The 26,729-nt window shown below is 41.5% G+C and overlaps 2 protein-coding genes across 5 annotated transcripts in view; one reads left to right on the forward strand and one right to left on the reverse strand.

Moving 5' to 3' along the window:
- The window catches only part of RMND1 (required for meiotic nuclear division 1 homolog), a 27,892-nt gene extending 15,813 nt beyond the window's left edge, over nt 1–12,079 (reverse strand). Inside the window, exons 1-3 of one of the 3 annotated variants that reach the window (XM_090041524.1) lie at nt 11,991–12,079; nt 7,671–8,201; nt 25–130 (exon numbers count right to left, since the gene is read on the reverse strand). In XM_090041524.1, coding sequence (XP_089897650.1) covers nt 25–130; nt 7,671–8,183 — 619 coding nt within the window. In that variant the 5' untranslated portion in view covers nt 8,184–8,201; nt 11,991–12,079. Of the gene's footprint in view, nt 1–24; nt 131–7,670; nt 8,202–10,557; nt 10,662–11,370; nt 11,655–11,990 lie in introns of those variants that run through there. The other 2 variants (XM_090041515.1, XM_090041532.1) reach the window with 2 other exon arrangements.
- DCPH1 (damage control phosphatase 1) lies at nt 12,045–26,150 on the forward strand. Of its 2 annotated transcripts, XR_016441700.1 has the most exons (6): nt 12,045–12,202; nt 13,382–13,487; nt 14,126–14,367; nt 17,868–18,033; nt 18,459–19,930; nt 20,210–26,150. XR_016441700.1 is itself a non-coding variant. In XM_090041544.1 (5 exons), exons 1-5 carry the CDS (start codon nt 12,045–12,047, stop codon nt 19,227–19,229), a joined length of 1,443 nt encoding a protein of 480 aa, XP_089897670.1. In that variant the 3' UTR covers nt 19,230–26,150. The 2 variants fall into 2 exon arrangements, 1 of the variants encoding a protein (XP_089897670.1); XM_090041544.1 differs by having other exon boundaries at nt 18,459–26,150.
- Nucleotides 26,151–26,729: the final 579 nt, after the last annotated feature.

Consider the following 26,729-nt stretch of genomic DNA (forward strand, 5'->3'; position numbering starts at 1 on the left):
GTCATAATAGGTTGAAAATTCTACCTTTAGGCAGACTTATTTCAATATACCCCTCTGCAGACAAGTCCTCACACAGGTTACCAAGATGATACTCATCGGCTGTTGCATAGGCTATGCACTGCATCTGATCCTGTGTGGAAGGAATACAACCCTGAGTTAAGGAAAGGTCTAAGTGACACATTTAAAAGACATATGCTTACCTCTGTACCCTATTTAGTTGCACACACTAACATTTGTTTATTTATTAGCTTTTCTATGATGACTCATCACCCTGAGAGCCACGTGCCTTGCAAATACTAATGAATCTGACTTTTAGGTGCAACACAGGGTTTGACAACCATCCGTTTTGCAGATGGGTGATGAAGAAGTATCTCAAGGGGTGTTAAGTCACAGAAAGACCCCTTAGGCAGACCCAGATCTCCTGAATGCAAGTCTGGTACTTTAACAGCAAGACCATCCTTCCTGTTTTAATCCCAGTAAGAAAGTGACAGCAGTAGTAAGTCAGGGGTGAGCAGAATGGTGGATCTGGCCAGTAGCTGGACTCCATTTTCCAGCAGCACCACCTGCCCACCGCACTTCCGGTTGCAGCCCCATTCCAGCTGCCTGGCTATGTGCCCTTCCTGTGCAGGTCCCACCCTCAAAGGTGGGCGGATAAGCTGGGGTGCCCGGGTAGCAGGAGCTGCTGGGAAATGGAGTTTGCCGTAGGCCAGATACAGCCTGTGGGCTGGACTTTTCCCACCTCTGGCTTAAGGCCTAACCCTGCTTTCAAAGAAGTGACTGGCATCAGTGGTGAAAGACAAAGGCTCCAAAGTGAGGGGGTAGTTCCCTCCCACCCTATGATCCTGTCCAGGAGACAGCTGCTACTGCAGACTGCATATTCTTCTGAGCATGAAGCCTCTTTCATACTTGCAATTCCCAGGATGTAAGCCACCCTCCAAAGTGTCTGAAGTGCAGTTTGGGCTATATGCTTGCCTTGCACCAGACAAAAGACCTGACCAGCTGTAGAAGTGACTACAATGACCTCTTTCCCTTGCAAAGAGGTCATGGTAGGCATGCAACAGCATTGTGTTCTCCAGTGTGCTTAATCAAGAACAGCAAACAGCTGCTATAATTTCTCAAAATAAAAAAGTATCTTACATCTAAGCATCTAAAATACCAGATTGAGAAAAACTACAGGCACAGTGTAACAGATGTAAAAAAAGTACTGTCACAGACTTATGGATGAAGCAGACACATGGGGAAGCAGCTGGACTGTGACCAGCGTAAGACACCTCCTGATGAATTGAAGAAGTCAGCAGCTTTCAACCTTTCTTCATTTGCTGACCCCTAAAAAGTTTTGAATGGAATAGCGGACCCCTTCACACTGTAAGTGTGGGTAATCACATACTTTTGATTAATCATAGTCATCTTCCATGGACCCCTTGGACATAGTCTGTGGACCCCCAAGGGCCCACAGACCACAGGTTGAAAACCACTGAAATGTCACAATAAACTGACTTGCAAAAACTATCCCTCTCTGCATCCTGCCTCCCTTGTTTGTATGTTGCTAATATCTCTTTTTACCAGTCTTGTTAACACATTACTTTCTGGTTAGTTTTAACACCATGGCAGCTATTCAGAAAGTAATGGACCTCAATACTACTCATTTCCAAGAGAGCTACACTGCAAACAAATAAACATAGAAAAAACAGAAATATAATCATTTGGCAGAACTCCTATCCAAAAGATGTTTTATTTTCAAATGCAAAGGACCTTCCCACAATGCTCATACTGGCTACAAGTTTTTCGTGGTGCTAGAAAAGGCTTTGTATCCACAGGGAAAAAAATGGATGCATTGTAAGAGAACCATTCATAGGTGCTCACCAAAGTCAATGCAGCTTGACAAATCACTTTAGCTTAGGAGATCTTATTCCTAGTTATAAGCAGTATCTGTACATTAAACTTTCTTTTCTGTGAGCATTTTTCTGATCAGAACCATCATCTTCATTATGCATAATCGTATTTCAATCATGATTAACTTAAAATTCACTCATTTTAATTCACCAATCATCTAGTACAACAGTTGGCAACATTTTTGGGCAGAGTGCCAAAAACACCTGCAATCTTGATTTGTAAGATGTTGGCATCTCAGGGGCGGATGGTGGGGGAGCTGTGAGGAGCCGAATCCTTGTTGGGGCAGCTTCCCAGGTCCCTTCCCCACCGTCTACACCAAAGCATGCGTGCCAAGTGACATGCCTTAGTAGGCCGCACTCTGGCACCTGTGCCAGGGGTTGCCTACCCCTGATCTAGTACAAACAGCTTATCTCGATGGACAAATAAAACATTATTTTTTAAATCATTACTACACTAAGGAGAAGTGAGGTCTATGCTCCAACAGATTTTCATGACTAGTGTATGCAAGGCTTGAGTTAACAATGGAAAGCATTTTCAGGAGAACTGCTAGATTAAAAAAGAAAAGTTTTAGTAGAGTATTTCTTGCAACAGAGCAGACTCTTTAAGCCCATGCAATCTATATCTCTGCCAGAAGGTCCTAGACATTTTTGATTATAAAATATGACCATGGTCCTTCATGGAACAAATGTTTGGGCCCAACTTTATACAGAGGGGTGTTTGGGCCCTATTTCCATCAGTTATATCTAGTCAGTCAGAAGCCCTCTACATTCCTCTAGTTTTTTTCAGTCTTCCACAGTTCTTTGTTACTTGTCAGTGTTTTAGCAGTGTGCCACAGCACACTCTTTCCCATCTGAATTTGCAATTTTGGCAGAATGTGCAGCTCCATCCTCACCAAAGGATAACTGATTAAGTCACAAGCTTCAAATTAGGGATGTAAATATCATTAAAAAATTATCCATTTAACCTCCTCTAATTGTATTGGTTAAATGGTTAATGGAGAACACAGCAGCTGGGAAGGCAGTGGCAAGCCCAGCCAGACAACACAGCCCATCTGAAGCCCCTTGCTGGGAGGGAGGAAGCACCTGTGAAGGAGCAGGTAATTATTTAACTGATGAGTTATTAGGTCACCTCTGTTTTATTCTTTAACCTCACAGACTATGGGTACTAGTCCCCCTTGCCCTCCCTTCCTTGTTCCTCCCTCCTGCCTGCCCTGCCACCTTCTGGTTCCTGTTGGGGCACTGCACAATTTCCCTTCCCTGCCAGAGTGAGGCCTGCCCCATGCTAAACAATAATGGTTAGCTAACTGGTTATCACTGAGCCTATCAAGTAAATAATCAGTCATTTTACCTTTCACATCCCTATTTCAAATGACAGTCTGGTGCAATATAAAACCATCAGTGTGCACACAGTGCCTTAACTGCCTCAAGATTCACTTGGTAGGAAGCTGTTCTGTTGGCTATCTTCACCTGGAAAGCAAAAAAGGACAGAGTTGAAGCCATGAGTAGGCAAAACGCAGCCTGTGGGCCAGATGTGGCCTGCCAGGCCATTCTATTTGGCCCACGGGGCTCCTAAAAAATTAATATTTATCTGCCCGGGCTGCCTGTCATGTGGCCCTCAATGGCTTGCCAGAACTCAGTAAGTGGCCCTCTGCCTGAAATAATTGCCCACCCCCAGTCTATGCTCTTGTCCTTTCTGGTGGTGCAGGCTTGGTGGAATTCAGAGTAGGTACCAGTGACCTCTTCCATGTGTCACTAAGCCACTTTCTGGACTCAAAAACCAGAAGGAATTAGTCTAAGCACCTGACCCATCTGTGGTTCATCACTTGATCATAATGGAACTAGCTGTGTTGGATGGGTGAGCACTAAAAGCCAATGCTATAACAAAGCAGGGGACCTCTGTTATAAATGGAAGCCCTGTCCTCCAGTCTTCCTACCTGAAGGATATGAACATTTAAAAACAGAAAATCTGGAGTAGAAACTTATCCTCTGGAACCTCCTCCTAGGGATACAGGAACCACCACATCTAATGGATTTCAGAATCCTACTGGCTGCATTGTTAGGCTCAGAAACTTGTTGTGCATTTAGGCTGCAGCAGCTAAGCATAATGGCAATAATCACCAATCCACTGACAAAACCAGCAAAGGACTTTTCACTAACCCTTGAATCTAACTAATTACCTCCAAAAAAAATCTGCCATTTCGTTATGGCAATATTTGGCCATTTTTGCCTGCATCCAACTCTGTTTAGTAGTAGCTCTAGTGCAGGTAACATTCAAATTTTCTCCTCCAGGCAAAGATGACAAAGACATTTTTTTTCCTAAAAGTTTCCTGATTCTATAAATCTTCAGGCCCTTCTGGACAAACAAAGCTAGTAGTCTGAGTTAGAACAACTGGACCCCCCTCATGAATTACCTGACTAAAGCTCTCATCACAAAGGGCAAGTTATAGCCAAATATACTCTCTTGAGGCCACTTATAGCAACATTCTCTTTTCAACTGTAGTGATATGGGATCTATGGCTGAAAGGATCCAGGTAACCTTAAGATACACACAGAAAGAATCAACTATTTATTTTTCAAGGGATCAGAACTTCAGGGAGACAATAAGTGGCACCAGGGAAAAAAATTTGGATTCTTCATTTGTCAGGTATGTTAGTCATCTTGCAGAAATCAGTCATGTCTTTAAGTTTTACTCAGTCATGTCTTTAATTCCTTATACTAGCTCTCTACAGGGAAGTATGTAAAGTGGTAAAAATGTGCATGTCCTTGCTTTAAGTGCTTTATGTCAGCGTATGCCTCTCAGTGACAGCATACTAGTATTCCTGTAGATAGAGCTATGCACCAAGGAAAATCACAGAAAAGACAGCTCTGAAACAGGGAACATGTGTTCATTAAGTCCGAGTTTGAGAGATCTTTCGGCACAGCATTTTGCAATCTGCAAACAGCTTCTGAAAGTACACAACTATTTTAGTACTTTGCTTTCTATTCTGAAAAGACAAAGCAAATTGTGCCCAATTACAGTGGCAATACATATTATTAGCATAAATATTCCACATTTGAAAGTCTCAAAAATTAAGGGGTTTTAATATTTTAGTGTGCCTTTCCTAGACCTCAAAGCACTATGATTTGCCATCTATAAACCACCATATGATGAATCACTTCAGTTCATCCAACAACTAAATGCAACACTTTTGGATAGATATGCTGGCTACAGTAGTGGTGCTGAAATACCACAGAACTGTTTAGGGACAGAAGTGGAGAAACCAGGACTCTCTAAAGTGGCTGGGGCATTCTACTAGGCAGGAATTATACAGTATTTATTGACATTTGCATGACTTTGAAGCAAACTCTGCAAAAAAAAATCTCAGTTTTCAACTTCTGCGAGTAGACAGGATCTGTACATTTTAAAATGTGGAAGCTTCCTAAGAAAGGATGGTCCCATTCCAGATGGTGTCCTATTCCAGATGGTATTACAATGCAGTACCCCCCCCACACACTGCACTGGTGATCAGATACAAGAGATAACTAGAGGGATGGATACTACTAACACCAGTGTCTACTGTAACTGCTTTCCTTGAAGGTTAGGACGATAGGCATCGTCTGTTCCAAGGAGTTTCATGCACAACCAATTTATCCAGAAAAGCATTATTGTGGGAGGATGACAGGCTTAGGAATCAAGAGCTTGGGATAGATTTTCTATAGACGAACTGTATGACCTCAGGGATGTCACTCCACCAGTGCCCCAGTTTCCCTATTAGTAACCAGAACTAATTCTCTACCTCAAAGGGTGTCTCAAGCTGCAAACATTAATGCAGTCTGTACTTTCAGACCTCTGTTGATAGTTTCTACAGCTACATATGTCAATTTACTAACTGAAAAATCCAAGTAAATGTGTAAGAAATTAAATGCACTAGCATACTACCCCAGGTATTAATGCTTTCATAACCCAAATTACATTCTTCTGGAACAATGAGTACGTTAAATATCTGGATCCTGAAAACTGAGGTTACCCGCAGTATTCATTTAAATGGAAGCGTCAGTGTTAACAAATGTTTCATACCATTTCCATTTTGGCTTTTACATGGTCTGTTCCTGTCAGTACGAGCTTAGTCATTTACATCCTAGAAGGCTGTCTAAATGGCAAAGTAGAAACAGTACAAATAGTTTGTTGGTGTCAACGCTTCAATTTTGGCAGTAGAAAGCTTCCCAGATGATATGCTGTATCAATGCAAGCTCTATCCAATACCTTCTTTTGGAAATACTCTGGTCCCCTATAGCTTGTATAAAAGCACAACAGCTTTCTGTCTTAAGAATCTGAATCTTTCAGATGGATGATTTCTGAACCCATAGTTGGGGGGTTTTTGGCAGTCATGGCAAGTTTCCTTCTGTATGACAGTAGTGATGGAACTATTTAAAAGGTTTTTCTACCTAGAAGCATTGTGTTTCTTGAAAGAAATAACTGCATGCATGTTTAAATAATTACTGAAGCCTATTAAATTTTCAATCATTTGCCTATTAATTGAAACTGTTTTATTTTCCAACACATTTATTATTACCACCTTTCTGCCTGATTTAAGTAAGGACACAAATGTAAATTTCTAAACAGTTTAGAAGTGAAGAAAATGTTCACCTTTGGCAAATAGTCTTGTATTTGTTACGAAACAAATAACAATGTTGTCTATAAAATTTTGGCAAGTGTTGTCAAAGAATTGTCTTTGATAACTTTATTCCTATAGAATATCAAAGAATGTACGATATAATCATGCAACTCCCATTCATAGTCTGATTCCAGCTGGCTTGTTCACTCACCTGACTTGCTAAATAAATTTTATCAGCTTCACAAGCATTACCTGTATGAAGTTACCTGTCAATAACTGTAAATTACAAGCAAACGAGAGCAACAATCTTACTCCTGATGCTTTCAGCAGTTAGTACAATACCTAGAGCATGTTTCTTCCTCCTCCCCCCACTTCAGAATACTAGAATCCTAGTCTTCTCCGATTTTAAAAAATCCCCAATTTTCAGTTAAAGAAAAGTAATCCCAAATCCACATTTTTCCATGATGAAATGCCACTATATATATGTCTATGTTGATGGTGTTTCATTTAAATGATGGAAAAATGTGGATTTGGGGTTATTTTTTTTAAATCAAAAACTGGGGGATTTTTTTAAATCAGAGAAAACCAGGATTGCTGCGGACAGACCAGGGGAAAACATAGGAAGCTTCTAGAAATAGAGGCTCTAGCATAATCTGTTTTTCTGAAGCTTGGCATGCGGCAGCTATTCTTTTAAAAACTAGGACAGCAAAGTGAAGCCCCAAAACACTGAAATCGAACTGAAAATTTTAGAAATGAATTAATTCTATTTTCTTCTGTTTTTTCTTTTAGCTGGAGAGAGCTAATCACTGAGGCAAGCAAAAAAATGTTCAAGAGAAATTTAAATGATGCTAAAGAGTAGATTTCGTTTTTCATTATTACACACATGGTTAGAAGCAGGTCACCTAAACTCAACTGAAAAAAAAAATCATTAAATCTCATTCAGTTTCAAGAATATAGTTTTCTTCTGTTGGTACATTTCTCTCATTTTAGACAATACTTTTCTGTCCACTTGTGTCCATGGATTGCAATTTGCAGAGGCCTACTGTCTATGTTTTCAACCACATAAGTGAACATACAAATTCCCTTCCCTCCAGCAATTTCTTTTTATGAAAACAAGTTCAGGTCTAAGCTAAAATAAAATGCTCTTGAGTATTACACAAACCACACAGATTTTATACTTTACCTCAGCTTCAGAAAACAGTGGCTTGGTAGATCTGGAGGGCTGTTTGGTCCTAGGTGCCTTTGGTGGCCTCTTAGAGGGTACAATATTTTGTTTTGGTATTGTCTGACCAGTTGATACAACTGAATAACATCTTTTTGGAATTTCAAACAGCTTTTTAGCACTCCAGCCTAAGGGGTTGTTGTTTATAGGAGCAACAGAACCAAAATGTTCCCTGAATGGAGGCAACACCCCCCTAGTACAGCAATTCACAGTCTTTTCTGATGTAGTTACAGTTCCTCTTGACATCTGCCAGTTCTTGATTCCTGCATACAGATTTGTCAAGCAAAGGGAAGGAATTTCAGGAGCATGCAAGTCCAAGCCTCGGCTGGTTGCTAGAGTTTGGTATGGTATCTTCTCAGCATCACCGCTTCGTTTCAGTGTTGAAAGTCTAGATTTATGAAGGCCTTGGCACAGTCGTAATTTTGTTAAAAAGTGAGACGATCTAGTCAGCTCTCTCAGAAGTTTTACTTTCATCACTTCACGCTGAACTGCCTAAAAAGAGAATGCAAGTATTAGTTCCTTGAAAAGTAATCATGTTATATTTTGTAGTATCTAGATATTTGTTTTGCATTCTAAATGCATGAGCGTCAACAGTTCTGAATACTTTCCCTACACTAAGTTTCAGACGCTGCCTGACTAACGTCAAAATGTGTTTCTTGCACGTGACTAGAAGACAGGGAAGGAAAATGCAATGGTTGTGGTACTAATAGGTAGGGAGGCAATTACAGCCAAAATCTGCCTTTCTGCATCACGAGGAGTAGCTTCTTAAACCCTGAATGGCCCATTAGCTTCAGTAAGTCATGGAGTAAGCTACTTGCTTACACTGCACAGGATGTCAGGATCTATACAGAACTTCCTGTTCAAATGAGTTCTAGCTCTAATACCAGTTCATGAATTCCTGCTGCAGGAATATCATCTTCAGTGAGTGCAGCGTAGCCTGATATCAGCACAAATTACTGCACGCTGCCTATGGCTCAACGTGGCTCCAAGTACTGGATCTCAGCAAAGAACTGATACCAGTTCAGCAAGGTGTCATACAGCTAGTTATTTAATAAAGGTGCCTGTGTGCCGACTTCTTGGTTTTGATAGAAGTTTGCCAGCCTGGAGTAATTAGTAGGATCAAAGTTTAAACAAGAACTGTTAAACCAGAATGAGACTGAGTTCCTGAAGAGTACAGGCAGTATCACGTGTGCCAACTGCATAAACTACTAAAGTGGTCAGAAGGCAATGGATTTAATGTGCTGCTTAAAACATCTAAGGAAGCACTTACAAAGCCTCTACAACTTCAAATCTTTTTCTCCTTCTGCATTTTATTACTGGGGAAATTTGCCCAGAGACACAAAAATCTGCTGTAGGCAAAGAACTAGGGCTGTGTGAAGCTTCAGGTGCTAATTCCATTGAGAGGCGATTCGGCCTGATTCAGCAGCTGAATCTCCAAATCCGAACTGAATTGGGAGACCAAGAAAAAGGTCCAAACTGATTCAGAAAACATTCGGAGAGCTTTGGGCAGTCCCTGCTTGCTGCTGCAGGGAGCTGGACCTGAACTCCATGCTGGTAAGTAGGGGCTGAGGAGGGACTGGAAGAGGGGGGAGGGGACCACGGGGGGACCCCTGCCAAGCCCCATCCCCTGCCTGCTCCCCCAGCGCCCCCCCAATCCCCACCTGCTTTACCAGGGCTTTTTTTTTTTTTTTTTTTTTTTAAAAGAGCCAGGATGCTGGGGCCAGGCAGGGCAGCCATTGATGGGGCTGGGGCTGGGGCTTGTTTGATTCAAAGATTTGGCCGATTCAGGACAGTGATTCAAATCACCAAATCGAATCGCTGTCCCCTGAATTGGCCAAATCCGAATACAAAGCAAATACTAGCCACTTTGCACAGGCCTACAAATAACCCTAGTAATAAAAAGCAGAGGAAGAGTGAAACAGTAGGTGATAAATAAGAACTACAGTACCACCTCATAAATCTGGCATGCCTGGGACCAAGCACCTGCCAGAAACGTGAAAATTTTGGATTTCTGAAACCAAAGCCGTGGCAAGTCACAGAGCCAGAGGCCTGGAAGGGTTGTGGCAGCCAGTCCCGGAGCAGTGGCCGCATGCAGAGTGGCAGCATGGGGTGGCGGACGGCGGAGGCAGCTGCCGCATGCAAGCTTCTCCCTCCGTTGCTCTGGGACCAGCTGCTGCTACTCCCTGATGTGCTGGATTTTCAAGAATTCTGGATTTTTGAGGTTATGCTGTAATTTGCTTTTATGGGAAACGTTTTTTAAAAAATCCTGTGCAGACTTATTTTCAGAGGGTCTTCAGATTTCATATGAGAATTAATGACCTTTTTTCCTTTTAGGGACATAACATGCAAGGAAATTAAAATATAACTTTCCCCTTTTTAGAAATGTTCTCAAACATTCCCATGGATATAGAATTATGGTATCTGGAACAAGAAGACAGTTCCTCAATAATCATCCCCCCCCTTGCATTTGCAACATAACTTTACATCACTGGGGTTTTTTGATGGAAAAAGAACATACAAAATCAGGAACACAGCCTTAATTCTGAGTGGAGCGAAGGTATGACCACAATACAAATAACTACCACCAAAAAACAGCCAATAAAACTGTGATTACACTAAGCTAAACCCACACAGAGGTAACTTCATTAGTGATCCGCAAAAACATTTACTCTGTAGTTTCAAACAAACAATAAATAACTAGACTTGATCCAGTGTAACCATCACCCAATAGTTAACAGTTGAACTCAGATCTACACTGACACGTGCATTTAGCAGGGCACTTTTATTTAGCTGCATTAGATAAATAAAAGGCTATTAGAATGGGAGAAATAAATGGACTACAACCTACCTAGCAGCAGACAACTACCCAGGGTTGTTCTGAGATCTATTTAGAGACTGTGCAGATGGAACCAATATAAAAAGAAATAAGAATTCAAATCGCATCTTCAGCCAGAAACAGCCGCTATTCAAATGTGTTAAGTAAGATTAGCAAAATGTACAAATGAACTGGTGGATTCCAGCTTCTCTCACATCAGCTCTTTACAGACTAATCCATAATCTACTATTGCAGTACTGTTCTGTGTTTGGGCCTGGTCTTTACCAAGCATTTTCTATAAGTCTTCCTACATGCGACAACGCTACTGTGGCTCTAACAGCAGAAGCAACAGCAGGAATGTTACCATAGAGCAGACAGATAAACAGAAGTTAGACGATTAACTTTCCATCCACACTAGTATATCTTCTAGTTGCCAGCGTGAGTGAAGCTGCAGAGATGCTAAACCTCATGTAAAAATTTCTGAATCCTGCGCATCCAGAAAAGACGTCAAATATATGGGCTGCAGGCCAGATCTGACCCGTGTAGCTGTGTCATCTGGCCTGCTGGTTCCTCGAGGGCTGGGGATTTGAGGTTCGGAGTGGGCCTGCTGCCAAAACCCGGGGTAGGGTAGATTTGCACCTTAAAACCTGTCATTTGTTTTCCCTTTTGGAAGGCCGCCCCTTATCCCCAGCAGGTGAGGCCCTCAGTGTTATGCCTGTAACCAGATGCACCCAATATGGCGATAGAGGCCTGCACTTCAAGAACTCAAATGCCCGCATCAGCCACCCTCATGCCCAGCAATTAATTCTGCCCTTGGCACACCTGAAGCCTACCAACGGGGCTTACCAGCATCTGTCTCCCCAGTTTGGGTCCCTTCAGGGTGGCTAGTGCCCAGCCCGCTCCAGGCCCTGTGGTGGGCAGTAGAGGGCCTCTCCCCATGGATCAGCTCTGCCTGAAGAGCTTCTGCTGGTCCCTCCTGAGGGAATGCAATCAAGGGAAAGCCCTGCCCTGATTAGATGCTCTATCCCCGGGGAGCGGGCAAAACAGCCAATCAGAAAAGGCACAGGGCGATGCCCACCGAATCCAGGGCCTGAATGGTGCCTAGGTAGAACCCTGCCCTAACTGGCTGCCTTGCTTGCCCCCAGAGATAGAACCACCAATCAGAAAAGGCACAAGGCGCATGCGCACATAGTCCAGGGCGCTCCCTCCCGATAGAAGGGTGCCAAGGAAAGCCCTGCCCTGATTAGCTGCTTCATCTCCGGAGGCGAGGCATGCGCCTAGCCAACCAATCAGAAAAAGGCATGGGAAGGAATGTGTCCAGGGCTAAGCCCGGGTGTAGGGTCCCTCCCTGTGGCAGGATGAGAGCTCTGCACGGGGCAAAACGGGCCGGCCTAGGGCGCCTTACGAGGCAGACGAACCCCGCTTCCCGGCGCTGGGCCGCTGCCTAGAAGGCCCGGAAAACTGACCTGACACAGAGGAACTGATCTGCGGCACCCGTTGAATGACTGTGGTGCTTGCGCATGCGCCAAGCGCGACCTTCAGCCCGGCCCCGCCCCTGCCTCCCAACTGTCCGGCGGGGGCGGGGAGACTACGTCACTTCCGGGAGGGGTGCCGGGGCGGTGAGGAGGAAGAAAATGGCGGCGTCGGTGGCGGTTTCGCTGTCGGGCAGGTTCAAGGGGTCCGTCAGGGAACTGGGGGGGCGGTAAAATGGGGCTGGACGCGGTGCGGAAGTGGATTGTGTGATTTATTAAGCATGGGTTAATGGCTTCCCCAGGCTTAATCAGGGTTATTAAGCCGCAGTTTCGGGTCGTACCTAAGCAGTAGGCTTCATGACTTTGGCAGGCTCGCTGCAACCCCCCCCCCCCCTCCAAACAAGCAAACAAATAAAACCTTGCCTGCAGGTAGAGAAAAAGAAGGGAAGCCCTGCGGTCTTGGAGCAGGGCCGGAGGGCTGCTTGAAGCTGGAGTCCTGCTCTGTTGGGATGCTGCAGGGTTTGCTGGCTGGTAAATGTTTTGCAGTGAGCCTTCCATTTTTCACGGATGCTACTCAAAATCCAAATTTCTGTGGAAATCGCATAGTCTCAATTTCCATAGTCCACTTGCGGACTAAGCAAGGTGGATTTAATTAGCTAGCTAGCTCATGCTATATCCATCTAGGTAGCTAGGTTGTGCTGTATTGATCAATGTAGATTGGTGGGCAGGGTAGATTTGCATCTTACAGACTAACCAAGGTAGAGGAATCTGGCTGTTCATCTATGTAGTTAGATAGGCAGGGTAGATCTGAGATGGCACAAGCTAGCTAGCTTGCTATCTCTAATCTCCACCTCTGGCTCTCTCTCTCAGTTAGGCAGAGTAGGTTTGTACCTCTTAGTTTGTGACAGTTGGTCCCTGAGGTGCAAATCTACCTTACCTACCTACCTACATACATATGCTTTTCTGAGCAGAAGCTCACTTAGAAGATGTGAAAGGAAGTACAGAATAGCAGGGTGTAGGTAGGAGGGTGGGGGTCTGAAGAGGGGAAAGGTGGGGAGCGCTGGAAGAGGCAAACATTAATATTTCCATAGGAATGAAGGAGTCACAAGCTAATCCAGATAGTGGGGATGTGTGGCAAGCACACATTCCTTTGGTATTCATTTTTGTATTTGCCAAAGGTGAATACAATGAAAAGCTAAGCTTGAGCTCATTTTGGGGAGAGAGGGAGGATTTCCAAATATGGCATTTTTTTTGGCACTTGGAAAAAGCAGCTGTTAGGTATCCTTTTAAGCGTGGGCACTTCTTAGAGAAAATGACTACTGAGGAGACATTAATTTGTTAATATGAGTGTAAACAATGTACTACTTTGCTCTTTTTCTTTCTAGATCATTTGCATATTTTACAATTAAAGATAGACTACCCCAGATCTTAACCAGAGTTATTGATACTTTACACCGACATAAAAATGAATTCTTTGAAAAACACGGGGAGGTAAGAATAGTGTTGTCTTTTTACCACTGTCTCACTGAGAACTTTCTGAACATATTTTTCTTCTCTGCTTTCCTTCTATTCCCATTCTTTTCTCTTTTTTTTTTTCTTCCACAGTTTGCCCATGTAGCCTCTTAATTCTTTTTCCTTCTGTCTACACATTCCTGGATGCTGCTTTTTCCCTTTTGTTTATTTCATTTTTTTCTTGCCACATAAACCTTTCTGTGGTCTTTCTTCTGTGACTTTATTGATTTCCCCTGTCCACATGTTCATCTTAGGCCTTGGGTGGGTAGCCAATGTTTTAAGCTGCTGTTGTCCCCCTATTGAACCATCCACTTGATTGAACAGAATACTTACTATCTGAGGGAAAAGTTCCTAGCTGAAAATGGAGGTGAATAGGCTTCATGCTGTACAGTTCTCTTTTACATGTGTATGAAACATCTTGGTATTTCTTATACGGAATGAAAGCTTTGGTGAGCATTGCTTGAACTACTTTAGTGCAGAGTCCTTAGAGCTTGTAACAGTTATGACTACTAAGATTTAATCTTTCTTTCTAGCAATGTTGAGCTGGCATAAAGTATGTGGCTTTCCAAAAAAAAGTGTGTTCAAAATGGAGACATTTGTGTTCTGTTTGATTTCAGAAAGGTGTCGAGGCAGAGAAGAGGGCTATATCTTTCCTCTCTAAATTACGGAATGAATTGCAAACGGACAAACCAATGATTCCTTTGAGTGATGAGCTCCCTGATACTCCAATATGGAACCAGTACCTAGAATATCAAAGAAATGTATCAAATGGAAATGGACAGCCAAGCTGGTTTCAGTCCCCTTGGCTATATGTAGAATGTTACATGTACCGTAGAATTCATGAAGCACTAATTCATAAGTAAGTATTATGGAAGTATTACTTCTGTTTTATTACAGTATTAATCTATATGTGGTTCTTTTGTTGTCTGCGTGAACATGGTCAGAGGAAAAAGAAGGATAATAGTTGAGGCTTAAGGTAGAATTTTGTTCCATCTTAAATGCATACCATTTTCTCATCTCACTTCTCCTGCCTCCTCAAGACAGTTGGACATTTTATTCCCCTTTCATGCTTAAGATACTGGAGTATATGCTAAGTTAGTCTCTCGTGTCCTCCAGTTAGTATCATCTATTTTGCTCTGCTGCAGAGCAGTTTATTTCCATGGTTTCTGCAAAATAGTGCAGTGTGATATGAAAGTTATTAATACTTCCTAGAGACTTACTAGTTTAAAAGGTAGATCTGTTTAGCAGAATTTAGAACTGTGATTTGCTTTCTGGATCTTCTGTTAATTTCAGTGCTAGACTTCTTAGCATGGTATTTTATCAAGTTTTCCACCCCTTAGTTTAATTTCAACTGCACCACTCTTGTGAAGGAAATGTAAGATTGACCCCATATTCTCTTCTGCACATCCCTCTAAAAAGTTAAACTGATAGCAGGTGAAAATGTCTAACATTTTAAGTTTTGAGTTTATATTGGCTCTTTGCTTACTGGATAGCTGCTTCTTCCATGGCCTTTAGAGGAGGAGTGTTAGGAACTAAAAGAGGAAAATGATGGTGAGAGTAGAATTAGTTTGTTACAGATATTAATATCCTTTCCCTCTAATATTTTTAGGTATGACATTTCTCACAAGACTCCAGAAATCTTCTCTATTTGCAGTAGGACTCTGGCATTTTTAAAAATATTAGCCTGCATATAAAAATATTTGCCTGCTTTGTATACATAGTGTTAAGCTATAGTCTGGAGAACTCTGACCAAAAAAAGGTGCCCAAAATGAGTGTGTGATTTCAAGTTTACTGTGTGTAAGAGACCTTCTAAAACTTCTCTTTTCAAGTTACAAAAAGATTTCTGGAAGTCAGTTGGGGGTAAAATGTCCTGGACAGATTTTCCAAACCAAAAATTCCTTTTGTACATTTAGTTATTCAAAGAATGTGCTATTCAGGATAATCCAAACTTTGTCCCCACAGGAAACGTAAAGAACACGTTAATGATCTGTCAGGGAAAATTCGTAACAATGCAATAACCTTGGATGATTCCCCCCCCCCCCCCAATTATTGTATTGTGCTTTGCTTAGAATATTGAGTCATTTGTCAAAAGGAATACTGTCTGTTGCAGGAAGTGAGAAATTTAAACATTCTTGTTTCAGTTTAACAAAAGACAAATACTATAGTGCACTAATTTTCAAATGTTCTGGTTGAAAATTTCAAGAACAGCACCTTTCTATTGAAGGGTTTTAGATTTCTTTATGGTGAAAAGTGAGGTGAAAAATCATAAAGAAGATGCATGTAACAGAACTGCTCCACTTCTTTGTACTATTCGTTTACTTATATAGCATGTATTCAGTCCTTCACGCTTTTGCCTTTTAGATTGTAAGCCCTCTAGGGTAAAGGTGGTTTCTGTATATATGTAGTGCCCATTGTGATTGGGACATTTGGCCACTCCTATAACAGTGCTCCTTAACAGTAAACTTCTACATGTCTATATTGCTTGAATAAGTGGGTATCCGAGGCCTTAGTAATAAGTGTGCACGTGCTTCTTGCAACATCTTAAACCCCTTTGAGAAGCTGCAAGAGGCATGTGTAGGAACAAAAAAACGTTCCCTGCACTGCAAATTTGAAGCACAGGGGCAAAGTTACACCCCTGGGTATCCAGGGGTTAAACAATACCATGGGGGGAAATACGTGGGGCAAGGCATGGTTGGGCAACTAGATGTTCGGTCCTCCACAGAGACGCTCTGGTAGCCCACCAGAGCATCTCTATGCCCGGCCCTTGCCCCACCGTCCACTTAGCAGCAGCAGCAGCAGCGGTCAAGGCTGTTTGGGGCTTCATGGCACAGTCCCCTTGTGCGGAGGACTGTGGGGCTCAGCCCCAGGTACCTGGCACCCTTGCTGCATCATGTCGGTGCGGCCTGGCTGGCAGGGCACCACGCGCTTTCTCAGAGCTCCGGCTACTTGAGCTAAGTGGTACTGAGCCCCGAGTGACAGCTGCAGCACTCCCGAGCTTTGAGACAGTGTGTGGTGTGCTGTAGAGCTGGGCTGCACCCTCATGATGTGGCAGCATGGGTGCCAGGAAGCCAGGGCCGAGCCCTGCTGCCTCGTGCCATGCAGGAGACGGTGCCATGAGGCCCCAAGAAACCCCACCACCGCTGCTGCTGCTGGTAAGCTGTGGACTGTGCAGGAGGCTGGAGCTGGGTAGGGGAGCAATTAGCCTGGAGTCCACTCGGGAATTCCTGAATTATATCCAGCCTTCTGATCACTCTTCTGTTTGTTCTCCTGCTTGTCTCCAACCTCTGGAGGACTGGAGACCGAGCAGGAGGCTGGAGACGTTCCCTTTGCTCATCGCCAGCCTCCTGAGGCTCGAGATGAGCAGGGGAATAAGCCAGAGGCTGGAGACAGCAGGGGAAAGTCTCCAGGGCCCCATCTCCAGCCTCCTGCTCATTCCCCTACTCATGTCCAGCCTCCCAAGGCTGGAGACAAGCCCCTGGAGATGAGCTGGAGACTTTCCCTGCTGTTTCCAGCCTCTGGAGCCTGAAGAGGAGCAGGGAAATAAGGGGGCTGGAGACCAGCGTGGGGGCTGGAGGGGAGCTGTGGCCCCTGGGGGTGGGGGGTGAGACCCTGCAGGCAGGGTAGTCTATGTGCTGTGTGGTGGGGCTGTGTCCTGTGGGGGACAGGGGACTCACCCCTCCTAAGCGACCCCCCCCCCCCCCCCCATGTGATGAGGGAACCAAAAGCAAACATTAAAACATACAGATATTTAGGATTTATTTTATTATGATGCCAGAGACACTGGTAGGCTTCCAGATTGCTCTAACATTGTAAATATAGCAATAAAACAGTGCCCATCTGATCTCTCTCTTGATTTTGGGGGTATTTTCATAGATTTCATAGTTAATTTGGGATGCTGCTTCAGAGTCTAGCTGACACAAGGGGTAGTGTCCCCAGATAGCAAGTGGCTGGGCCTCAGAATCTCTTGAGGGCAAGTAGCCCCTGAGCTGCTGGCCAGGGCAGGTTTTTATACTTCTGGGGCCAGTACCTCCTGGCTGCAGATCCGGGAGGAGTCATGCAGGGTTATCTTGCCCCAAGTGACACAATTTGCTCCACAACAAAGTGCATATCCAGGTACATGCGCTGAGGCAAAAAGCCGCAGCTCAAATTTGCACCGCTTCTATTTGAGCTGCTGTAAGCGCATGTGCTTGCATGTGTGGACATGCCCATAAGGTTCCTGTATGTCTTGTTAACTGCAGAAGGTCACGTTTAGAATTTCAGTTTTAACTTGGGTTGTAATTTCAGAATGTCTTCTGTGGGGGAAGAAATTGGAAATTAAATTCTTTATACTTATATATTTGTTTTCTCTTTTTATTTTAGTCCACCTATTGATGACTTCGATCCATTTATGGAAGCAAAGATTCAAAGTTTTTTTGAATCCCAACAGGCTATTATTGCCATATGCACTTACTTGCAGGAACTCCTTAAAAACATACAGGACCTAAATGAAAATCAACTTAAGGAGGAATTTTTTAAGCTGTTGCAGGTAAATGTGCTGATTTATTGAAAAGGTTTTTAAACTAATTTTTACCCTTTATTAGTAACGCAGCCTTTTTATTCCAAGACTTCCTGGAATTTATAGCTCTGTGTGTCTCTCTTGTGTTTAGAGTCCGTATATTTACTGAACCTAACTGTAACAAATCCAAGATAAAGAAGAGAGAAGGGTTTTTCTTTTTCCCCCTTTCATCTCATACTTGTTTTGTCTTTGGAAATAGAGAGCATTATTTTGTTTCCCTTCCCAGAACTCATCCCTTCCTTGAAATCTGTTTTTTTAGTAGAACGCTCAACATAGGATCTGGGGGGATGAGGGCATTTTATGCTCTAGAACAGTATCTTTACAACATGAAGACCTTGGTTAGTATCTGGTTTCAGTAAGATTTAGCATGTGTACTTTTTTTTTTTTCTTTTCAGGTTTCCTTGTGGGGGAATAGGTGTGACCTTTCCATTTCAGCTGGTGAAGACAACCCTCAGAAATCCAGCCTTCTGCAATCCTTAAATGATTTTAAATCTTTCATCTTGGTGGATGACATGGAAAACCTTTGGTCACTGCTTTTAAATTCCAAGAAAAGGACAACCACCAAAGAATCTATTACAAGAGTTGACATAATTCTGGATAATGCTGGCTTTGAACTTATAACTGATCTAGTACTAGCTAACTTCTTGTCGTCATCAAAGTTAGCTACTGAAGTCCACTTCCATGGAAAATGTATTCCATGGTTTGTATCAGATACCACAAAGCATGATTTTAACTGGACTCTTAAGCAACTGCAGTCAGCTAATCATATGTGGATGTCTAGATGTGGGATGAATTGGGAGGGGAATTTAAAAAAAGGCGTTTGGTTTTACCATGATCACATGTTTTGGACTCTGCCACATGAATTTTCTAGTATGGCTCAGGTTGCTCCTGACTTGTATGCTGAACTGCAGAAATCAAGTGTAATTATTTTTAAAGGTGATCTGAACTATAGGAAACTAACAGGAGATAGAAAATGGGAGTTTACGGTTCCATTTCATCAAGCCTTGAACAAATTTCATCCTGCACCTCTCTGCAGCATAAGAACTCTAAAAGCTGAAATTCAGGTTGGTCTGAAACCTGGGCAAGGTGAACAACTTGCAACTTCTGAATCTGAATGGATGATCAATGGAAAATATGGAATAATTCAATTTGATGCGTCTGTGTGATTGTTGTGCAGTTCATAAACTATCCAAAGGCAGATGGGTAGCTTTTTAAATTGCGCTGTTTCAGAGACAGCTACATGGGTATTGACTTTTTCTACTGGTCAGGTTTGGCTTTAAAAAATCATTGGTTTTCAGTTTACCTATTATGCTTCTTTTGCAAAGTAGCTTGTTATTGTTTTATGAAGGATATGGATGTGCAACAGTTCTTTCTTGCTAACAGATTATTAAAATGTAGATTATTTGTCTTACAGAACATCTGCAGAAGATCTCAAAGATATGAATATGGCTTCAGTTGTCCACAAAAGTTCTTTGTTATTCAGTAAAGATATTTGAATGCAGGTCTGCTCTAGGGAGAGGCTTCACTTTGTGCTACTCCAGCAGCCTTGGCCAGCATTTTTAATTGCTACGCATTGCATGGAAATGCATGTTTTTTGGAATGCATGAAACTAATTTTTGGGGTTTCTGCATCATTGCAGCTGGGGTCTTATTTTAAAGCTGTTGAAATTGAGTTGTCTCTTACAAATACTGTTTTACATAAAACTGACAACGGTTTCTTATGTTTTGTGTCTGCAAATAGTTCTGTTTGTTGGCTTTACCATAATGAAAGCTTGGTTTAGTCGGCAATGGATTAAGGGAGGATCCTTTAGCGGGAGACATTACATCCTATGAAGAAGACATAAATGAGGGAGATCCATAAGACTCAGGTGAGTGGTACTAGACAGCTGTTTGCCTGGAATATGAGGCCTGTCTCATTTGTTATGACCAGCAGACTTGGAAATGGGGGGAGAAAGAGTCTGTGTTCGAGTGTGGAGGGAATTGTTTATCTGATTCCATGATTATGTGCAAGCAAGTATCTTGATTAAATTCACTCAGTATTTTAGTGTTGCAACATCTGTAATACAAGAATGGATCATGTAGTAATGTATGATTCCTTCCATTTTAAGTTCCTGATTTATAACAACTGTCAAACTTAACTATTTCAGCTGGAATTGTACATGCTGTATCTGCCTCAACTTTTTCAGAGATTTTCAGCAAAATTTTTCAAGGTGTACTAGAAACAGAAGTTAAAGATTTTTTTCTCATTTAATAAAATCTGTACATTTTCTGGAGAATCTGTAATGTCTCCATGGTTTGGAGCAAGGACTTGATCTTTGATAAAGGGGTTGCTTTGGTATGAGTGTCTTGAATCTTGCTGTTTCTTGGTACTGTTTGGGCAAGTTTTCCAAGTTTACAAGCCTTGCGAAAAAATGTTTCTGCACGCTGAGAAGTTGCTTGGGGGCTGCCAGGTAATTTATCTAAAGATTCTATCTGTCCTGGATGTGCTGCATCCTGGGATTGCTGGGTTGCTATTCCTGCAGTCTCTTCCTGGCAGATGCAGCTGCTGTTCTAGGAATGGTAGCTGTGCACAAGGAGAATTTCCTCTCTTTGTGTTGCTGGTGTTTGCAGTGAAGAGACAGTGGCAGAGGACTTTCTGGAATGCAGAGGGAGTGGAACAGTGATATAGGGATTGAGACATGGACCTGCATGTGCGTGTGCAAGTGAGGAAGGATTGGGACAAGAACAAACTGGTAGGGTCAGTGACAGAAAGGACAGAACGAGAAAAAGAAAGTGTGTCTTTTAAAATTTGTAATCTCTACACTGTCCTTAAAACCTGAAATAGGACACGAAGATCCTGTAGTGTCAAAGAGCATTGAAACCTACCGATCAGTTGTGAATTACCATGTTGAAGTGACAGTGATACTGTGGATCAGAATGTTCTAACTTGTCGTTCCCATGGTCATTCACAATGACTCTCATGGGCTTTTGGTTTGTGCAGGTAATTAAAAAAAGAAAAAGAGTGAAGGAATGCTAAAATTGTAAACTTCAGAATTTTTAAGATTTGAGATAAGGATGGTCTAGAAGTTAAGGTAGTAGCCCAGACACAGGAAATCGGGTTGAAAATTTCTGGCACAGATTCTTCTGTGCAGCTGGGTTGATATTTAAGTTTCCTAGCTGTAAATTGGGGGTGGACATAGTTCTTCCTTATCTCTCAGGTGCTACGAGGCATTTGTACGAGGCATGGTCCAAAAAGGGAGTGCACAATTATGGGGATTGTAGTAAGTGGTGTCTTCCATAGAATTATGTTCATGTATAACATTCTTTTACCATTTTGTGCAAACGTACTGTGTGGGGTTTAGTGATGGCAGCCCAGAACCCTACTCCATTCATTGTTACTGGTTAGTGATCTTCAGTGACTTAGTTTAGTTAGATTTACAAAGAAAACTAAAACAATTAGTATAAGTTGTCATAAATAAAAAGGGAACTAGGAAGGAAGAAGTTGGGCTGCCATACACTGAAGATGTGATGGAAGTTGAGGATAATGTAGGAATAGTCCAAATAGTGAATTAATACCTTGTCTGAGTCTTCAGTAAGGATGATGACAATGGTAGAGTTCAAGTTAGAAAAGCGGTTTCTGTGAGTTGAAAGCAAAGCATAAATTGTGGACTGTGATCAAATACAGGGCCCAAGAGAATCTCTGTCCCAAAGTTATTTAAGGAACTGGTGTGCTCTAGAGCACCCTTTGGACATAACTCTTCAACTAATATGTCAATTTGGAACTAGTGCCCTGACTGGAGAACAGTAAATATATCTATAGTCAAAAAAGGGATGTAGACATTTAAAGGCTTCAGTATCCTGCAAGGTCTTACAACCAATAATATTATTCTTAAGGAAAGAAGAATAAAGTATATACAGGTAAACAAAGAAGGGACAAAAACACAACATGGGTTTATCTAAGGAAGGTTTTTGCATCAGATTAATCCAGTATCCTAAGACAAAGGACAATGCAGTGAACCCAGTTGAGATTTAAACTAAGTATTACATGCTGCCCTGTCCTAAGTTATTAACTAACCTGAAGAAGTTTGGAGTTTAATATCATAATTACAAGGTGGATAAGTCCTTGTCATAATCTCTTTTAGCAAGGTTATATTGAAAAATGAGCTATCACAAGGCAAAGAGGCCAGTAGTAGTGGTGTTCTCTAGGGATCAGTCTTTGAACCAGTTCTCTAGGGATCAGTCTTTGAACCAGTTCTCTTTATTTTCATTAGACCTTGATGCAGGAACTAGATAAGTCTATGTGATATGTGCAGATAATATAAAGCTGTGGTTATTGCCAATCTGAAGAAAAATTAGATTGCTACAGAAGAAGACTTGGATAACCCTATAGAGCTGAGTAGTAAACACTGTTATGAATGTCAGTAGTGTGAAGTCCAAAGTTGTGCAGCTGGGAACTAATAGGAAGAACTTTTGTCTGGAGGCCACATAAGATGAGAGGGAGCTGGGTGTACCAGTTAATACTAGAAAGACCTGAGCTGTCAGTATAACGTGGCTGTTGAAAAGGTAAATGCAGTTCTAGCATGCATTAGGCATAGGATCTTTATTGGAAAAAGTTAACTATTTATACCACTTGACAAGGTATTAGTAAGACCCCTACTTAGAATGTTTTATATGCTCATATGTCTTGCATTTAAAAAAGCTGAATTTTACACTGAGCAAGGAAGGATACTAGGAATAAAAGCAGAATAGAAAAGTGATAGTATAAGAGGAAATTATTAACTTGATTCATGTCAGCTTAGCCAAGCTAAGAGGTAGAGAAGGGATAGCATTACTTTCCTTTTTTAAACAAAAGTCCTGAGTAGGATGTAAGGAGGGAACAAATTATTTAACTTTTAAAGAACAATACAGTAGGTTCTAGGTATTGGCATAGTCCTTTCCCCCAAGAAAATTAGGGCGAATTAAGAACTGGGCAAAACCCCCACAAAAACCAACCAAATAAAACCAAACAGGTTGTATAATTATGAGAAACAGCTTTGATAGAGCTTAATGTAATTTTGAAAGGCTTTAAATAAAGTGCTGCAGGCAACAAAGAATATAGTTTTATTGTTGTGTTTTATTATAATGCAGCAGCACAATAAGCATCAGAGCAAAAAATAAAAAGCCCCAAACACTTGTCTTACGAAAACAGCATAAACAACAGCAACATACACAACTCCCTTAGAGAAGTATGAAACAGCAGAACAGGTAAGACAGTTTTTAAAAAGCAAAACAAGCACGTGGTCTCATGCAACTGATATCTTGGCTTTTCTGTGAACAGTTCCTTTCTCAACCAGATCTCTTTATTTGATAAAAATAGCCAAAGTCTTCATAGAGATTTTCTTCTACAAATTGGTAAAGTGGGTTTAGAGCTTTACATGTGTCACTTGCTGAGGTGGATAGTCAGGTATCTTCCCTGTCAATAACCTTTTGTGTCCATGTCTCCTCCTGAAGTATACATCCATACATCTTCATCAGCTGGTGTCCTTCCAGTAGGCCAGGTCCTTATTATGGGAAATCCAGTAGATAAATTCTTAATTTGTGTTCTCCTGATGCAGCCACAATTTGCATCCTTGTTTGTGCCACCCAGTCCTTGGTGTTTATTTGTAACATAATTAACACACATCCTGCCCAGCAAAAAAAAAAAAAAAAAGCAATGGTACCTTGTTTTATGTTTTTTCAGGCTTTGTTGAGCTTTGTTGGGGTTTTTTTGCCATTTTATTGTCACCTATTTATGAACTGGTGTCTTAATTCTCTGTACAGTCTGGGCTTGATAGTGTTCCTTAAGTTTTTAAATGACTGGCTACATGCCTGAATAGTTGGGAGGGAAGTGGGGAGCAGAGAGGGGGATCTTTCTGAGTCTTAGCAGCATTACCTTGGTGTGGGTATTGATTGCTTCGACAAACAGAAGGAAGTTGCATCATTGTTCGTGTTGTGTTCTCTCAGCTAGTCTAAGAAAGTTTCCTCCAGTAATCTACAAGTTTGTTTCCTGTGTAAGTGACTGGATTTGTTGCTTTTGCTAACAAGTAGCTACTGTTTGTCTGTTCCTGCCATGTTACAGGCTGCTAGCCTGGTCAGTCTGTTCTTTGCCTTTTTAAAGCTGCTGTTTTGTCCTATTTTTAAGGTCAGTGATCTGTCTGGAACAGCTGTATAGTAAATGCCATGTCTCATATGTACTGCATATGTTTTCAGTCTTGTGTGCTTTAAGGATGTCTGGTAGAACAGGTAGGATGTCAGGTAGCAGTTCAGTTCTCAGCAGCGAATAAGTGGTGCCTCCTTTTCCCTTACCTTGTCTTTCTAGAGGTGAAACCATTGCCTGCCTTCCTTCGAGAAAGCCATCCTTTTGTTGGATGAAAGTGCTTCTTGTGCAGGTGCTTAGCTATGTGTTTTGCTTCTTCCTTGGTCCAGATATGGGAATTTTTCTAGCTCTTGAATTTCCAAGCCACAGTGACAAAGCTGTCTTGGTGTCTGCAGCCTTGCCTGTTTTCTCTGCTGTTTTGTCTCACGCCTTCTGAAAAATTCAGTCTGTCTTGGCAGCACGCTTAGATCACTCATATTTTATAATCCACTTATACCTGATTAGAGGGTCTTGTTTATACACTCAGGGTCAAAGCTGAGTCAACAAAGAATTTTTTCCCTAGATCACATGGGCCAAGGACTGCTTTGCTCGGGAGCACTGGGGCATAGTCCCTGTCCTGGGATCATCTGAGCCTGTATTAATTTAAGGGCAGTGCCACTTAATTTATCATCTCTATTTATTCCCTGTGGGATGTGGTCATGTGTGTTCCGAGCTCTTTTTTTTTTTTTCCCATAAAGTGCTTTGAGGCTGTGAACTGTGTTGGGGGAAATATATAGATTCCCTTATTTGTTATAAAAATTTAAATGACAGAAGGTGAAGCAGAAGAAAATTGCTTTAGTTTTACTCAGGACTCTTGGGTTGTTAAGATACAAGCAATATTTTAAGACAAGTGGATAACATGCATGTAAAAAAAAGGATTTATATAAACACTGAAAGGCAGAAGTGTATCCTTATATCATTTTGGTTTTGTTTTTATTTGAATTGGGGATTTTTCAGGTCTCTTTCAACAAACAATCCTGCTTCACTAGAGTGCAACCTGGAAGGGTCATAGTCCTTTGAGTCTTATCAACTCTAAATCCTCTATTATATATATAATTTCCCCCCAACACACAGAAAGATAGTCCTGAGTAGAACTAAAGCAATTTTCTTCTGTTTCACTGTCTGTCATCTGAATTTTTATAACGAGTAAGGGAATTTAACTGCTTCCGGAACCATCTCCAAGGTATAAGAAGTCAATCCCATTTCTAAAACAAGTGTTCTAAGTCAGACTTCTTGGTTTTCTTGAAGGCTTTGTTAGAAGTAAGAGTGGCCACTCTAGTTCAAGGTTTAATTTGTTGCAGCCCAACTATGCATCTTCTAGAAATCACTAGATTAGAATATCATTTTATAAAAACTTCCTTAAATATGAGAATAAAGTATAATATACAGTTTTCTTAAAATGTCTTGCTGCTGGAGTATGGGATTTTTTTCTGTAACTTATGATATACTTGAATTTCCCTTCTATCAAAACAGATGTGTAGCAATGTCTTTTTAAAATTTATTCATGTTTCTTTTAATAAACTCTATCTAACTTTTGACCAAACTCTGAACTTTAGCATTTTAAATGGTTGCAAAACCAAAATGTTATGTAGGCTAAAATATTTTAATTGAAAATTAGATTTTAGGATACAGCCTTGAAAATAAGTAGTATTACTTTAAAGCTGATCCACACTGGATAAAGGTTGTCTCATTTTCTTCCTGTACCAAACCCTGTCCCATTTGGAAATACTTCCATACATTTATCTCTAGGATTGTTTCACTTTGTTATTTAAAATCAAAGAATTCTGGAAATGTATACACAGTAATGTATATTTTAGATTTTAATGTTAATACATTGTATTTGCTTGTATTTAACATAATGAAGGCTGTCTTTCAGTATCCCTGAGACTTTCTAGTGCAAGCTTGTATTTATGTCTTCCCTCTCTGTCACAGAATAAAATACCAGTTTTCAAGTTCTTGGAGGAGGGGGAGAGAGAGTTCTTCACTTTCTCTACCTGCAAAAAGCAGTACATGGTTTGGGATCTCCCTGTCATCTTTTGGTGAAAATTAATGCAATGAAATTGAGCATGCTATGGAGAAACTCGACTCTCCTTGCTTGTTCTATGTATAACTTTCAAACAGTCACATTTCCTGTCGCTGGTTTCTTAGCTCTAGTGTACTTAATTTAAATTAAGAAATGTAAAGAAGAAATGTTTTCGCTCGATCTGAGCCTTCAAGAGAAGGCTCCTGTATTTTGATTTGTCTCCTGTATTTTGCTTGCCAGAATATGTACTTTCTATGGTTTTTGCTGAGGCTGGATTTCCACTTTGGAAAGATGCCTTTTTGCTTGAATACTATTTGTGCCATGCCATTTAACCTCACATGGCCAGATTTTATTCCACCTATTTGGCCTGTATGTGGACATAGTTGCCTAAGTCTGATTCTAGACTACATTGCTTAAATCTCTGAAAAACTAATACAGAGGGTCCATGGATTCTCCTCTTTATCACTGCTTTTTTTTTTTGGTGACTCAATTTTATGGCTTGGATGACAGT

Source organism: Crocodylus siamensis, chromosome 1, assembly GCF_052110815.1.
Source record: "Crocodylus siamensis isolate JL-2025a chromosome 1, ASM5211081v1, whole genome shotgun sequence".
Lineage (NCBI taxonomy): Eukaryota > Metazoa > Chordata > Crocodylia > Crocodylidae > Crocodylus > Crocodylus siamensis.